Below are 17,085 nucleotides of genomic sequence, written 5' to 3'. Positions count from 1 at the left end.
AATTTAGAAATTTTAACTGAAAAGGAACTAAACACCTTACCATAGGAAGAATCCCAGTTAGTTGTTGCTACAGGCCAGTCAGATACATTTGACAATAAACTGATTAAAGGCTTTCCACCTCTGCTATCAATGGTACCTTTTGGAAAAAAAAAAAAAAAAAAAAAAAAGAGTTACCATGACATTTTAAAACACACAAATGTTTTACTGTTATAATGAGTTCAGAATAATGAAGCTAAGAAATATGTTTTCACCATCACCACAATAGGAGTATGCTCTGATGGATGACTGTGCTTTCACATTTAATTTAAAAATGTTTCAGTCATGACTGCAAACAGCATATGCAAATCCTTGTGACCATGACATTGAAGGACTATTGTATTTTCACTCTTCAGACAGCTTGAAATAATAGTTTTGAGAAGTATTAATAACATTATGGAAAGTATAATAACATATGATTTAGGAGGCACTGCTAACTGTTGTTCCTCGTTCTAGTGGCAGCATCTAGCTCAAATTCTTGAACTAAATGATCTCCCTGTCTTTCTAGAAGCCTTGTATGTCAGTTATTTTTCACCCCATCCCTGATCATTTCTACAAAAGGAGTTAACTCACATTTAACTGAAAGGATTTGAGTTTAAATATCTGCAGCGAGCTGGTAACTCAGGATTAATGTAATCTCACTTAAAATACCAAAGCTAGTAAACCAGAAGATACAATACTGATTTTACTGTTGACATTCTTATGTGACTCTATAGAACAGACACATTTTAGTTTTCACAAAGAGTTTTTGAAAAATTATGCACAGAAACTAGGAGGATATAGGTGTATCTCTGAAGATGGGATTCTTTGGATGATATTTATATATCCTATATGCTATAAATTCAGGAGACACTTACTTTCATTTATACACGATCTGTACAGAGTTTTTGCCTTCTGAACTGCTGTTATATCATTTCTGCTTGGTGTGTCGAGGACATCTGAAACGCACAGACAGCAAGTATATCTTAATATCTGATCTTTATTGGAAAGATACTGAAGGAACCATAGTGAACACCACCCTGAAGACCAGAGGGTGAACAATAAGTACTCCACGTCCATCTCAAATTCCAGGGAAGTTTTGCCTTTCAAAAGCTGAGGGGAAAAAGCTCTGGAGATTATATGGCTTGCAATTACATCCATCTGTGTTAATGAGTGGAGCATAAAGGAGTCAGGCAGGTACTCTCTGGATCACCCTTGGCGAAATACAAATGCTCTGACTTTTCAGGGACAGTTTTTAGATGACCAAGCAACTGTGTGAAGAAAATTGCTGCCAGGGCCCTAAGTGTACCAGTAGGCTCTAGCTGCACCGACCAGCCTGTAACCTCCTTTCCTGTAATTCTAACCTGCAATCTCTTCACAGCAGCCAGGAGTTTAGCTGTTTGTGTTTGAGGTCTGCTTTGGTATGGTGCAGCTGTGTGACCGTGGATCAAACTTCTGCGAAAACAGCTAAATCATAAGAAAGGGCCATGAGAAGCCTCATCTGGTGCCTCCACTTGTGCACCCTCTGCCTCTTGGCTCAGGAGCAGCAGTCCAGGTCAGCCGCTTGCCCGTGTCCTTGCAGATACTCTGGACCTGGCTTTGGACCTCGCTGAGCCTGACCTGGCCTGCAGACCTGCTGCATGAATTTGGACGTGTCTGGTGACCGTGAGGCTGCTGGCTGAACCTGCTCTGCTGTTCTGGTGGGGGTCCTGGGGGACTGAGCCCTTCGTCTGTGAGGCATCTGCCCCTGCCTGCCTCGAGCCACAGTCAGCTCCAGGCTCGCCTTCCCCTGTGGGGCAGCCCACTCTTGCCATTACTTTACAATTACTCCAATTACTACTTTGCAGTTGCTTTGCTCCACAGAAACTGCAGCCTAAGGAACACTATGGCGTCCATAAACTGCAAACCTGGCAAAACCAGAAGATATGCAAAGTAAAAAAAAAAAGGATGCGCAGTCTGGAGAGAGTGGTTTGGAGAACGTTTCGTGAGTACAAACTGACTTCTTTGACTCTGTTATTTTTGCCTGAAAAAGGACAGTTAGACACCGTTACATTTTGTGGAAAAAAAGAATATTTTTAAGTTTATGATGTGACTAGTTAGAAAATTGCTTGCCAGCTCTTTGGGATTTAGCTGATGAAATACAGATATGCAGGACATCATAGGGCTGCCAGAGACCAACTTCCAGCACTTCAGCTGACTTGGACACAGGCAGAGCTCTTTCTTCTTCACCTAGCTTGGCTGCTACTGTCAGCGCATGAGGGTAATGATATGGATTTCAGTTATAATATGCAGATGAGCACACAGAGTCCAGATACCAGAAAGGTCAGGTCTGGTCAACTCTGCTCCAGTGTCAGACACAACAGCATAACTTCCACAGCCTTCTCCAAGCAAACACTGTGTGGTAGATTTGTCCTGAACCAAACACAAAGAAACTGAAATATCTGACAGTATTTTAAGCTTTGCTAGACAACCACATCTTATTAGGATAACATGTAAGCCAAAGAAGAAACTTTATATAGTCCACAAACATAAACGCCACTGACCTTTTAAAACAACTTCTAGTTCGTCTCTTAAAATGTCAAAGTTACTATAACGGGAGCTGGTTTCTGGAATGACGTTCCTCTTAAGCCATCCTCCACAGGCATATTGGTAAAAGTCATTACAAGGCTCTGCAGTGGTGTCCATGTTCTCAAGGATTCGGGCTGCTGTAATATGAGACAAGGCATAAAGAATCTTTAGAGAAAATAAATAAATATATTTGTTTGCTCTGAAGAGGGAAGTAATAAATATATTTAGTTTAGAATAGGCTCAAGCCTACTTGAATCTTCTAGACCAAACAAAGCACTAAACACTAAACAGAGTGAACATGAATCACTATTTCTTTACTTCCCATAACTTATACACTTTTCTGTTGCCGGTGTTAACTGATGGGTAAACTCACTAATGTTCCTACTCCCTGTGAGTGGTTGCTTGGTTTTAAATAAAATGTAAGATGTTTCATTTACTGACTTACACATCTTTTTATTGAAATACGATGAAAAGAGAAATTAAAAGCACAAGACATATCAGAGGTTAAGTATTCATTGTAATCTAAGTAATTAAGTATGATGTAGGCTCAGCTGAATCCAGTCTACTCCAATAAAGTAATGACTTCGTTGAACTGTTTAAGTTCTTGTTAAGAAAGCTTTCCTATTAATGCTTTCCTGAATCTACACTGAATTTTTAGACCTATTCCATGTTTCATCCTAGAGCTGATACCGCCTCTTGCCATCCCTGTTGACCCTCTTGAAGTGGCTTGTCAAAGACTGTCACTGACTGATCGGGACATGGGATTCTCTAGTGAAACGGTTCCTTGATGACAGTTTCCCAGCTGCGGTTCATAAATAACCTCTGCTTTTTCTTTTTTGTATTCCTCTTCCACTTAGACTGCTTTCACCACTGGTGTGTAGCACAAAGTCTCTCACAGGAAGGAGAGATGCTAGGAGTCAGGTAAGAGCTAGTGATACCTCTGAACTTCCCAGGAAACTGAATATCCTTCCCATTTTTCAGACATTATTTTTAGTAAATGGCGAGGCTTGTGATTTCAAGTGTTCATTCCTCCCACATGGGTGAGTCAAATATTTATCGTTATTTCTCCAGTACTTTCAATATTTTCCATGTCTGTTATGCTGGTGGAAATGAGAGGTGGATAGACAGGCTACAGTGTTTATGTTGACTTGCCTCCTCCCCCCTCTTCATTTTTCTTGGGACATTCAGGTGGTTTAAGAGTGTTATATTTGAGGCCAACATCTGATGGTTTTACAATGTTCCAGTGCTTGGAAGATGGAAAAAGCCATGCACACACACATTTTCAATTTTAGACTGCTTCAGTAGCATAAAAACCACTGTGGAAATAGGTACGATGCCTAGCACCTGATTCTTTCCCTTCTGAAGTCACTGGCAGGCTGACTTCAATTTGAAAGGATACAGGATCATGCCAACAGCCAGAGATTGTGAAATTCTGTCATGTTTTTACTGTTTGACGCTTGCTTTTACCCATTCTTGAGAAAGGCAAGCATCCAGTCCTACTGTCCAATCTCCTAGAGCAAGGAATTTCCCCTCTGCCCGTAAACTTGGACAAGAGGCAATGGGCACATACAGAAATAAGAAAAAAACATACATCCTTTTGAATTTAAGAAAAAACTTATTACTCTACGGGTGGTCAAACACTGGAACAGGTTGCTAGGGAAGTTGAGAAGTCTCCATCTGGGAAATAATCAAAACCTGACTGGACAAGATCCTGAGCAGCTTTAAGCAGGGCTGTTGGACTATGGGATCTCCAGAGGTCACTTCCAACCCCGCCTATTCTGCGAGTGTGTAACCTCTGGTACTTGTTTCTATCCAGTTTGTCCTATTTCATTTAGCAGAAGGGGAATGTTTTGATGGTGCACTTTATTCCTGTCCTAGCTCCATCTATTTGCTGTAAAAGAGGAAGATTGCGAATTGTTCCTAACGCCTCATGTTTTAAGGGTATTCTTATGAATCTCTCTGCTAGGCTGGAGCAGCATCTGAAGGACAACACTGTCCCATGGATTATCTTGGCATGTTTTAGTCCAGCAACAAAGACTTCAATAGCCAGGACCAGACTGCACAGCTGGCTCATTCCGAGCAGTGTGCCAGCCCTGCCAAAAGGTAATGGTCTGACACCAAGAAAAGATGATGGCTCTTATACACTGTCTTGTCAATTTTGAGAAAAAAAAAAAAATACATAAATCTGAGAAATTATTAATAGTCTATGTAATACCAGACCTTGCTTTACCTGTGGAATCAGGTTGCTCTATTTGTAACCAGCATCTGTTTGATCTTTCTTACCTACTGCTATCACACAAAAATAATCATCTATCATAACTCTTCTGTTGTAAAGTCCAGGCTAGCCAATATTAGCTAATCAACTTTTATCAAAACTTGAAGTTTAAATACTGCAAACAAAGCAGCAAGGGCTCAGTCATGGGAACTGTAGTCTTTCCCTTAGGGCTTCATGCAGAATACATGTATTAAGTATTCTCCTGAAGAATACTCTCCTCAAGAGTGTCATTTGTGCATCTGAAGCCCAAGATAACCATTTCTTATTTGGTTGATACCATGGATATGTGGAAATCAATGAAATGTGATATTTTTTTATCAACCAAGTGCAGAAGCATAATGGAACATGAATTGCCCCTTCAAAGTCAGTGGGACCAATCAGGCTGGACAGAATCCTGAACATGCTCTAAGTTATAAATAAGTTGATACTTATGCCCAAAGAAGCTTTATGGTAAGTTCATGGCTGTACACGCTAAGACTTTTTTGCTCTGGAAATAATAAGTGTGGCTGATGAATATTTTGTTATTTTAATTCTAATACAGGTTAATTAATACATATATAAATACAGATATTGCATGGTATACTTTTCATTAGTCCCTGGTATTGCTTTGAGGAATCAGTGTTTGGGTTTGTTCCTATCCTTCTCACTTGTTTATTCAATTTTCTAACTGCCCCTGAAGAATGTAGGGTCTTATCTCAATTACTTTTAATGATTAATTTTGTTGTAGTGCTCCTGATTGCGACTTGTTGCTTTAATAGCTTACAAATAAAGTAATATAAGCTGAGAGAACAACCAGTGACCTGGGGTGGATATAGGAGAAACACAATATGCTTACCTAGGTGAAATTGATATGAGGGAGATCAAAATTCCCTATTCTCATCAGTCCGTCCTGTCTGAGCTCAGGAAAATTAGCAGAGAGTGTGTCAGCTTAACCCCAGAAATGCTCAAATGTACAAATTACATGATATCTTCATGTGCTACACTGCAAGGGATTTCCCAAACCCTGATAACATTACCATGCAGTTACTGATATTTTACCCTGTGTATAACCAATTAAATTGTCATTACACTTTTCGTTCTGGTCATTTACTCGAAGCTCCTCTATTAAATGTACTATAAATTCTGTCTGTATCTTTACCTCCCCTTTGCAAAATCTGACTATATTTCATTTAATGGCCACATAAGTGTGGAGAAGGCCCAATGCTTCTATAACAATTTCTACCTTACGTGCATTATGCCATGGTGGGACATGGAAATCCTGGCTCAGATGATAAACAACAATTTTAAATTCAAACTGGTCATTCCCAAATTGCTTTGGGCGTTCCATTGTACATCATTTACAGACAAATGCAGTATTGGGAGCTGACAATCTGTAATGGCTAGCGCATCCAAACTGCATGTGAGGGCTCCCTGACCCTAACTGCTTCCTGCACTGCAAGATTTCACTGCTATAGCAGTCTGAGAGACCGTGCAGATTTTTAGCTGCTTCTGGTAATTGCCCTTTGCTAGGCAGAAACACATACTAATGCTACAGATTGTAACATGGTCAGAAGTAGGTGTTCCACTTTGACATCATTGCTTTTGCTTCTGTTTAGATCTTATTTGAGGTATAGCCCCACAGCTAAAACTTAATTCTAAAGATTATAATTGAATCAGATACACTGGTTGCCTCCCAGGACTCTTACAGTATGGTGTGTAAATACCAAGTGTTAGGACCCAGGAAAATGCAAAAGCTATCTTTTTCCTGGTTGTAAATTTTGTGTGTTCCAGGCTGGAGTGTGCAGTTCTTGCACACGCAGTAGTAGTTACTCACAAGAGTAGTTGCCCTGTTTGCAGTGGAACTGTTTTCATGTCCTATGTAGGGGCAGCAGAATGTGGATTACAGAAAAGCTCTATCATGTCCAGTAGCTCATTTTCCTGTCAGTAGAAAACACTTGCAGAGAATACACTTGTGGCACAACCGTGTCATTTTACGTGTTTTGAGACCGAATCCTCACCATTTCTTTAGGGTTTATTCCTTCCATGTTTGAACTCGACAATTTGTAGAGTATGAGGCAGATAACAGTAAGTAAATGAGATAAATGTGTGAATAAAATAAAGCTGTATTTAATGAAAAATGAAAAGAGATTATGACATTAGAACCACACTGTACATTTATTTTTTGGGGGGCATTTTGGCCCACTTCTTTCTCATTTTATATTTCATGTTTTTCTCTGTTGAATTGAGGCAATTTATATTTAAAAAAAAAAAAGCATCTGCTTCATCGTGTTATGTTATTTTGTAAGCCTGCCATTTTACCCCATCAATGTCCTTACTGTAATCCTTTTACAATTTTACTTCTATATTGAGACTCTAACATTCGGTAAGAATGTTTATTTATTCACTCAAATATTTTCATGCTGTTAAATCTTTTAATGGAAGCTGAAAAGAGTAAAACTACTCTGCTTAATTCGTTCAGCCACTTCTTGCTAGATCTTCAGTTTACGTTATGCCTTATTTCTCCAAACCTTCTACTGCATTTCCTTTCTGAGTTCATTCATCGTTACATAGCCTATCTGAACTTCTTTTCAACTGATATGCATAAATATTTAGGTGAAAGTGAGCAGCTTCAGAGATTAAAAAAAAAAAAATCAAGTAGATAACTAATTTGATAATTTTTCAAACCACAGCATGAGTGGTTTCTTGGTGGCAGAAAATCCCCTTGGAAGTGTAACTACAAGACAGCGATGGCTACTGGCAATAGATCCCGTAAGGTAGGTAGGCTGTGCTGGTGACAATATGCAGTTACTGGGACAATGGACTGTGCTGGGGCTTCACCGGTGGATGACCCCAGCAGGACTGGGGTCTGGGGGCAGCTACCTTAGCTACTTTGGCCGCTGTCTAAAATGAGGCCTAAAAAGAGTAGTCTCGTGGAAGTTAGGAAACCAATATAATGACCTTTTCCCACTGTTTCTGCAAGTCTAAATGGGGCTTGTGAATTAAAACCTTTCGGAAGCCTCCCATGGGGTGCTGTGTACTTCAGATTCCTTAACAACTGTACTTAAATTACATACACTTTTGCTTACAAGCACATAGATTTTCCTTGCATGTTGACTGTCAAATCCTTTATGACTCCTCACCACATTTCCTGTGTCTCCTATCAACACACAGGCACGCTGGCTTCTCCTAGGGCTGTCTTTTCTCTTAACTTCCAGAGGGGCCAGTCGTGGTGTTCAGAATCTGTGCAGAAGTTATGTGTTCCACTTGACGTGAAGATAACACATAGCTATTAGAATGTTTGTGATGCTTTTCAATGGGAGGTTCAACCAAAATTGAACAAAATGCAAGATGTTTGCTTGGTAGGCCGAGAGGTCACAGTGTGGGTGCTGGGAAGCGATCCATGTTTTGAGCTTCCATTTTAGATTTCTTGCCACCCCCTGTGACTGGGCCACAGCTTTTGTGAACTGTGTGGCCAAGTTATTCTACAGGAATGCAGAAAGCAAAAGAGGAATGCCTGCCAGAAAGTAACACCAAAAGAGAGATTTCAGGGTCCCATCTTCAGAAGCTTCCCAGAAAGATAGATAACAGAGACCTGTTATAGTGGTATACAGATATGGCAAAGTAATAATAGCTTAGCAATGTAGGGCTCTCCTCCTGACTTGGAGAAGACTGCTGCAAGGGCAGGAAGAACTGTCAATTGTTTGGCCATGGAAAATGGCATGAAAGGAGAAAGCAGGGCAGAGCTGGCATAGAGCTCCTTTGAAATGGATGCTGGCACAGCCAGCTAAATGCACCTTTCTCTTGAGGAATGAGAGAGAGGCTGCTTCCGAGCCTAGCATCAGTCTGTATTAATGAGGTGGAGCAACCATTAGAAAGAGAATGAGGACATTTAGAAGTAAATTAGGCAAAAAAGGGAAACCAGCATTAATTGATCTGGAGAAGAAAACAGAAAGGACAAGAAAACTATAGGTGAGGGGGAAGGGAGAGCATGGATAACTACCACTTTACCTACTACAAGAGGATATATAGTATGGAACTCAGCATTTCTCTGATGCCTTTTAGTAACCTTCTAGTAGAGTTCAGACCAGGTTGTGAATGAAAAGGTTTTTATGCAGTTTTTATTGAAGGATGAAGTTAGCTTGTCACACTAAAATCTGGAATTTTTTCTGGACATGAAGATTAATATTGCATCTCTTTAACCAGCAGAATGGTGTCTTTAATGGCTATAAGTGATCAAGATTTTATATACCTTCTTCAGACACATAGCCTCTGCTTGAATTCTGGCTTGGAGGCACTTGTGGGGAAGAGCCATCTTCTGATTCACTTCAAGCATTTTCTGAAGCTGGAGGCATTCTTTGGACAGTCTGTTTCTAAGTCTTAAACTAGCCAGACCCTGATGACTTTGTAAGATCTGGCAATAGCACATCACAAGATTTTACATTTGTAGAAGAAATATGCTAAGAAAGTTATCTGGGTTAGCAGATCCCATGCTTCAATGTGCCATACTTGCCTGCAGGTAGATGGCAACCTTACATGGTGGTAATTTTGTTTAAAAATATATAAATTAGTTTAAAAGGTAGGTATTTTAATTCTTACCTGATTTTATACAGTCTGATGTCTTGCAAACCCCATCTAAAAGAGGATACAGTCATATTCTTAATTCTTTACTGAATGTCAATATAATAAAACCTGCTGTAAATATTATTTTCATTGACAGTCACTTTAGAATTGCATTTAATTGCAGTGTACAGTAGGATAAAGATTAACAGACACCACACAGGCAGTAAGTGAATATTTATAGGATCAGGCTCTAAAAAATACCATCATGTTCATCCCCTTAGGGTTATTCAGTGTTAGTCACTCACCATGTGGAATTTTTGTAGTCATCAAAAGAAAATGTCCTATCAATCAATTAGAGGTGGGCAAAATATTATTTTTATAACAGAGAAGAAAATTGAGAGAAAAATAGCACATAGACTGAAGGCAGTTGCAAAGTCAGTTTGAATTTAGCAATACCCTTCAATGACAAAAGAATCTTGGAGGAATTGACTGGAAATACTGAAACATTCATTCTGAAGTCTTCTAAATGAAAGACAAGTTTCAGGAACATGAAAATGTTTCCTCTTGAGCTTTAGAAAGAAAACATTTTTTTTTATTTTTCATTTCAGAATGGCATTTTTTATTCCGTAATTGAAACAGACTATAATAAAAAGTTTAAACAAAATTATTAAGTACTTTAAAATGAAACAAAGCATTTCATTTCCAATGTAAGGGAACATTCTAGTTTGACCCCAAGTGGAAATTTTGGCTTCCCTGTATTATCCTTTCCAAAAATTATCAGGGTATTTACCCCTGAATTGAACTATTTTCAAATATTTTGGCATGGCTGCTGAATCACAAAACCTCTCAGTATGAGTACACTCACTAAGAGCCCTTGTTGCAACAGCCTGTAAAATGAAAAACTAGGATTTTCATATATATACAGGAATATGGAAGAAGCACTGTAGTTCGGTTTTCTTCAGCAGTGTTGCATTTTGCAGTTTTTTGCTTACTGAAGCATTGATTACAAACAGAAGTATTGTAAGTCAGAACAAGCAGATGTTTTGTGGTTACCACAACCTTGCATGAACAAATGAATTTATAGAGTCCCTGTTGGAAAAAAAGCAGTTTTGTGTCAGCTCCCAGCAGCAGTAAGTGTGGATGCAGCTTTACATTTCAGATAGTTGTGTCGTACTGTCTAGTGACATACATACGAATTATAGTTCTGAAGTAGCAGCTATTAATCGTCTAATCTTATACACTGGATAAGGTACAATTTTCTATTATCAGGCAACTAATTCTGACCTGACCTCATTATTTTATTTTCTTAATGTTTTATGTAGTGCGGCTACATATACTATGCAACAGTCTTTTCCAATACATTTTAGAATAGTGCAACTTCAACTAATTTTTTAACTATAAACAAATAACAGGATTCTATTTATTAAAGCATTTTTAAAAATTTCTTAAAATACTTTTCATATGTTTTTGTACATTCAAAGACAGTTTAAGTGCACTCACCGTCATATGTTGCATACAGAACTATCATTGTGATGGCTACAATAGCTAGCAGAATCACTACAACAGCTAGCCCTATTTCCAGGCCACTCCATCGCAGTTTCTTCTTTGGTTTTGGAGTATTCATTTCAGTTATATCCATCTGGCTTTCTGACTTGCCCATAACCCAGTGTCTAAAAAGAAAAAGGGAAAATTCACTGGAGGAGTTACCCCGAGCCATAGGTCTTAAAAGTGGCTCTTCAGCTGCACAGTAATAAAGATGTTTTCTGAGAGGGTTTTCTAGTTATTTGTGACACTACTAGAATGTCAGTCACAAAATTAAGAATTCTCTTCTTTTCTCACGTAAGCACACATGCACGCACAAGTACATACCATGCACGCCTTGTCATTTACAGAGAAGAGAAAAGTGGTCCTCCTTCACATGAAGAAGCCACCAAATAGAAAAGAGAGGCCAATGAACCAAAACCTATCTTTGAAATGGACCAGTGGGTTTAACCTTGTATGATGGGACAGGAGTTCACAAGCAAGCAAAAAGCAAGTCTCCCTGCTTGAATAAAAATTAACCTCATCTGCCAATTACTTATCTAATGACAAAGGTCAAAATATGCCATTGTGCTTTGCTGTCATTTCTTAAAATATTATGTAAGCAATTCTTGACTACGGCTTTACAGCTGTCTCTAAAAATAGAAGAAAAGAAAAAATTCAGGCTCTGGTGGGAGCCTGTCAAATTCACACTGAAGATAGTGAGTCTTCACAGTAATTTTTAAAGAAGTGAGACCAAGTCCTCTCTTTTGAGGTTAGAATGCTGTCAATTAGGAGTAAGTACAACACAGGCATGCAGAACTGGAGGGAGCGTGAATGGACGCACAGTCCCCCATGGAATGTGTATGTAGATTTTAAGACAGTATTTCTGTAGCTCTTTAGAAATAACTTGGCCACCTTTTGCACTACTGCTGTTCTACAGTTCTTTGCTCTCTTCATCTGCTCCCATTTATTTAGAGCCAGACTTTCCTCTGCTGACAGAGATTCAGATTCCTATACATACAGCAATGTATTTCTCAGCATTTCACAATGAAAACTCAACAGTTTCTCTTCACAGCGTTTCCTGGGGATCTTTACATCCACAGACAGAGCACACACCCTTTCCATTCAGCAGGGAAGAATATGAGCGTTCCAGTGGGATAAATAATGGAAATCCCTACATTCACCAGATCCCTCACAAGAAGGTGAACCAGTGGTGCAGGTCAGGACATTTGAATCCTCTTGTATTCATCACACCCTCTTTTCCCCACTCTCTGTAAGGCGGTATAACAGCAGTAAGGGGACCCTTCCCAGTTTCCACATCCATTCAAGTCTAAGCCTCAAACTTAATTATTTTAAGCTGGTTTAAGTGTATTGCTGGCTTGTATTCATCTTTGTCTCCTCAAGCTGCTACAACTTTTCAGAATCCAGTCTTTGCTTTTCCTCTGGACCTACTGTTTCTGCCTAATTCCTGTTCCTTAGTTTCCAATAATCTCTTCCTCTCTTTGATGTCCACCTCACCTAGAATGCCAACTCTTCCACTGCAAAAACTTGTCGCTAAAGTGTGTATGTTTATTAATAAACAAAGATGTCACATAACTGGGCATTATGGACCTAAGTAAACAGATTTTATGTTCCACGTGTTTACACAATACCCATCTCAGTGGATCTTTGGACACTATCACACTAACACTGTTACTCTAGATGAATGAGAGACCATTTTATTTCAGTCTGCCTCATCTCCTCTGTTGTCACTCCTCTTTTTTGTCACTACTCCCCAGACATCAAGATGCATGAAGTAGCTGGCAGTGCCAGAATCATGGGTCGTCTATGGCTCAGAGACTGGAATACTGCAAGGTCTGCCCAGCCTCTGTCTTTCCAAACCCAGAGGGACTATTACAATCACCAGCTGCTATTTTTCTTTGAAGAGTAGGTTTTTGATCGAATCAGCAAGTGGTTTCTGAGACACAGGATGGAAATCCTACAGAACCATGTTAAAAAAAGGTATGTGGAGAAATTTGCCCTGCGAGCTATAAATTCGTAGATAATAAAAAGCAAACTAACCATTATAGCCTTCTCGCTTCCAGTCACATTCAGCAGCAAATGTTATTTATACTGACTAAATACTGGCCAGTCCCCAGAATCCTCTGATGCTCAGAGCCCTACTTAAGCAATGATGCTTATCTTCCGACTTTATCGCACTGAAAACACTGTTCAATAGAGCAGCAAGGAACACCGTACCTTTCATGTGCAAATCTGTTCCTTGCGTAAGTTTTTCCAAGTGAGACAATCTTTCTGTTGCTGCGGGAGCGTTTCTGGTGTTTAAAGGCATCCCACTGATTAATTTTTACTTCTAGTTATTTAGAGAACTCATTCCATCTGTGTTAACGAACGCCAGGTAAAAGCTTTATGTGTTAATTGCAAGCACAGCAAAAGTGTAATTTAAGCAGATACAAGCCTGGGTATTGTGGTTTTCTTACATTTCTCTTAGTGCTTTTGTGATCTCCTCTGCCTACTGGAGCTTAGGTACAACAGACAGCAGACGCTGGTTTGGCTGACCCTGGTCTGGGTGGCATTTTGGGACGCACGTATGTTAAAAATCGACTTGTAGCTGCCTTGCTTCTCAAGGTGGTCTCTATAGAAGATGTAGCACGTCACAAGAATACTGGTTTGTTGGTTTTGGTTTTGTTGGGTTTTTTGTTGTTGGGGTTTTTTGGGGTTTTTTCCCCGTTAGGGGCCGGCCCCGCGCTCGGGCTCTCGGCACCTCTGGGTGGCGCCGCGGGGCCGCCCCGGCCGGGAGCGGGGCCGGGAGCGGGGCCGGGGCCGGTTCAGCCCCTCGCCGTGCCGGTGCGGGCTGCCCGGGCGTCCCGCGGGCTCGGGGCGCTGCTGGGAGGCGCGACCCCCACACCCCCCCCCCCCCCGACTCAACTTCCCCGGGGCGCGCACGCCGGGGAGGCTCCTCGCTTAGGGACGGGCAGAAACCCCCGCAGGGACCCGTCCGTCCCTCCGGCCCCCTCTCCCCGCCCGCGTACTCACCGGCTGGCGCTCGGAGGAGGGGGTCCGGCCCCGGGGCCGCCACGCACATCCCCGGGCAGCGGCGGCGCGGGGCGCCTGGAGCCGGCGGGGCAGCGCCCGCGGGTGCCGGGGGAAGGCGGCGAGCAGGCTAGGCTGGCGGGGCGGCGGGCGGCCGCCGGCGGGGCTCAGCGCCCGGCCCGCCCGCGGGCAGCGGCGGGGGCGCGGGGCGCCGGGACATCAAAGCCCGAGGCGCTCCCCTGCGCGCTGCCGCCGGCAGTCAGGGGAGCCCCTGCCTGCGGGCTGCCGGACGAGCAGTTCCCCGGGTGACCTGAAGGCTTCTTCCTCTTCGCGATCATAAAAACGCGGTGGGGCAGGAAACAAACAAACAAGCCCCCGCCCCGAGAGCGGCAAACCGCGCTCTCCACCTCGCCGTAGGGCTGAGGTAGAGGAGGGGGAAGGAGCAGCGCCGTGGCCGCTGCCCCTTCCCGGGCCGGGGCCGTCGCGGAGCGAGGGCAGCCCGCACCTGCCTCCGCGCTCCGGCTCCTCACTCCTTCCCGGCCGGAGCAAGGGGAGGGAAGCGCTGCTGCTGCGCGGGGAAGCTCAGCGGCTGCATGTCTGCAACGCTCCGTGCCTCTGCCCGTGCGGGCTCCTCGCCTTTGTGGGGTTCATGCAGCCGCACGCGCTCTGCAAGATCTTATATCCTCGTGCACGGGGTGATTTCTGCTCGGGAGGGAGACGGCTGTGACTTCTTGCACGGGGAGGCAGCTCCGAGCTCTGTCGTAAGACTTCCCAGCCAACCAAATATCAAAAGATATTTGTTTCATTCTTACTAAGTTTGATTTTCCTTAAGTTTCATTTCTACTGATAAATCGGCAAACATCAGAAGCAGCAGTACGGCTTGCTGTCATTCCTCTCGCTCAAACCAGGCATCGCTCTCACTTTTGCTGCCTTCCTAAAAACACCTTGATTACCTCAGAGGCAGAAATGGCAGCTGAAAATTCTCAAATCTTTTATTACCAGCTACACACACTAAAATGTCTGCTGCTTGAGAGGGGCAACCTTCCTCCTCCCTAAGAAAGGTGGGAACTGAATACTGACTTCTTTACAGAACTGCACAGCAAATGATCTGCAGAGCAGATGCAATGAAGGGTGGAGGCTGATAAGGTATTAACTGAGCATTAGCAATAAAAATGAAGCACTTTTGCAAAATGAACGTCTGAGGAAGGAACAAGAACAAATGAGGTTTTATTCATGGAAGAGAAAAGGCAATAGAAGTACCAAAAATAGACAAGAAAAATATTTCAGAAAGTCTAGAGAGCAAAAATATGGCATTTTCTTATAGGCAGGAGTGGGGAAAATGCTGATTATATCCTTTCCAGAATCAGTGTTCAAATTAATATAAAGATCTCACTTTCAACCTTTCCTGCATTATTTTTGCAGAGTTCCACTCCTGTTGCTAGAACAAGCCGTCTGCTCCTGCAGGTCAGTCCTGACGTTACCTGGTGCCTTAAAGACACCCCCCCACACACAACAGAAAGTCTCATCAAGCAACTTAAGAATAGAGGAGTCGTTAAAAATGCATGTGATTTTGTAACTAGTTGCCTATTGTACAGCCTTGACTACAACACAGCTTGAAAAGTAGAGTGAAGTGGGTGAACAGACTGAACTGAAATGGCAAAAAAAGGACTTGTTTCAAAAATTTTAGGTGAACCAAAAAAGTATAACTGCCTAATTCACCACAAAGAAAGAGAAAAGGGAGAAACTCAACTGGAAATCTGTAAACAGTCCGAAGAGGACTAACATGCCTGACAGGCAGCATGAGACTTTCCACTCTTGTAGAACCTTGTGCTTGGAAAAAGGGTTTCTAGATAGGCAGGCTGCAAGAGGTGTGATCTGTGAGTCAAATGCTGATATTTTTGTTTGGGCCTTACTTAGGGAAAACTCCCGTCAAGTCAATAGCGCAATGCCCTGCCGAAGATGAAGCCAAGTCCTGTTATCGATGCCGCCGTGGCCAGCTGCAGAAGCAAGGACTGTGGTAGGAGCCAGTACACTGTGTTAGGCACGTGCTGCAGCCAGAATGTTCTCGGGGCAGCAGGATGGCACTGCTGCCGTGGGACGGCCGTCCTGCTGCCCACTGCTCCCCAGGAAGGGCACGGTGGGGACACGCCGCTGCCCCTCCTGCCACCCTCCCCAGCGCCTCGGCTGGCGGAGCGCCTCAGTGAGGTGGCACCCACATGAAGCTCCTTCTCCCACTGACCTTCAAGCTCTGCATAGGAACAACTTCCACAAGTTCCTAGGTGAGATCAGTATTGGGTCCTTTTGATGCCTTATAATTTTAGGGATAATAAGAGACCTATTCTGTTATTGGAAATGCCCTACAAATTGCTAAGGTGTATGCCCAATGCCAGGATGAAGATTACAGCCTGTATTGATTCCTGTCAAACACAAAGTGTTTGCTTTCCTCTTACCTTCATCTTTCTAGTACTGTAATTTCACAAAGCTGAGATAAGAAACAAAAAAAGCAAACCAACAACAGAAAATTCACTCCAGAATTGAGAAAAAAAAAAAAAAATTAAAATGCTCACAGTTAGAGAGTAGAATAAATAGTTCGTCCTTATAACCTTCCTGAGTTGTTTTATGCTCAAGTAATCTTATTGCTGTCGGTGAGAAAGGCAGCAGGATTAAGAGTCTGCAGGTTCATCCTTTAGGGGTAAATTTAATGGGATCCGGCAGTACTGCTGACAATTCTCTGGACTTCTGATGGACAACCACCAGGTTGAAACAAATGGTAGATGTATAGAACCAAATAAAACTCAGCATAAGATTTGGAGAGTCAGATAATGCAAAAAAAAAAAAAAAAAAAGTTAAGAGCACAGTGTCATTAAATCAGTATCTTTGAAAAACAAAAGTTTCTGCTCAATACTAATCTGAGAGGAGATAGGGATACCGTTTTTTAAAAGATTGTATTTACTATCTTTTACTATCTCTTAAAAATCAGTGGTTAGAGAAGTTTGCTTCTCCCAGAACTGTGCTGGCAGGTAGTTTGGAACAACATACAAAAATGGATTCACTGTCCAGCCTTCAGAAAAACAAACTGCGTCACAATAGCTCAACTTGAGTTCTTCATCAAGTGAGGAAAAGCCAATAACCCGTTC

General features: G+C 42.1%; 1 protein-coding gene across 2 annotated transcripts in view; it reads right to left on the bottom strand.

Moving 5' to 3' along the window:
* Nucleotides 1-14,629, bottom strand: part of MME (membrane metalloendopeptidase) — a 48,779-nt gene extending 34,150 nt beyond the window's left edge. Inside the window, exons 1-6 of one of the 2 annotated variants that reach the window (XM_033000095.2) lie at nucleotides 13,952-14,629; nucleotides 10,898-11,067; nucleotides 9,434-9,469; nucleotides 2,559-2,720; nucleotides 894-974; nucleotides 41-136 (exon numbers count right to left, since the gene is read on the bottom strand). In XM_033000095.2, coding sequence (XP_032855986.1) covers nucleotides 41-136; nucleotides 894-974; nucleotides 2,559-2,720; nucleotides 9,434-9,469; nucleotides 10,898-11,057 — 535 coding nt within the window. In that variant the 5' untranslated portion in view covers nucleotides 11,058-11,067; nucleotides 13,952-14,629. Of the gene's footprint in view, nucleotides 1-40; nucleotides 137-893; nucleotides 975-2,558; nucleotides 2,721-9,433; nucleotides 9,470-10,897; nucleotides 11,068-13,395; nucleotides 13,517-13,951 lie in introns of those variants that run through there. The other variant, XM_033000097.2, reaches the window with a different exon arrangement.
* Nucleotides 14,630-17,085: the final 2,456 nt, after the last annotated feature.

Source organism: Tyto alba, unplaced genomic scaffold, assembly GCF_018691265.1.
Source record: "Tyto alba isolate M040663 unplaced genomic scaffold, T.alba_DEE_v4.0 Super-Scaffold_10, whole genome shotgun sequence".
Classification (NCBI taxonomy): domain Eukaryota; kingdom Metazoa; phylum Chordata; class Aves; order Strigiformes; family Tytonidae; genus Tyto; species Tyto alba.
Note: the sequence above shows the minus strand (reverse complement) of the source record. Positions and strands in the feature narration are given on the sequence as shown.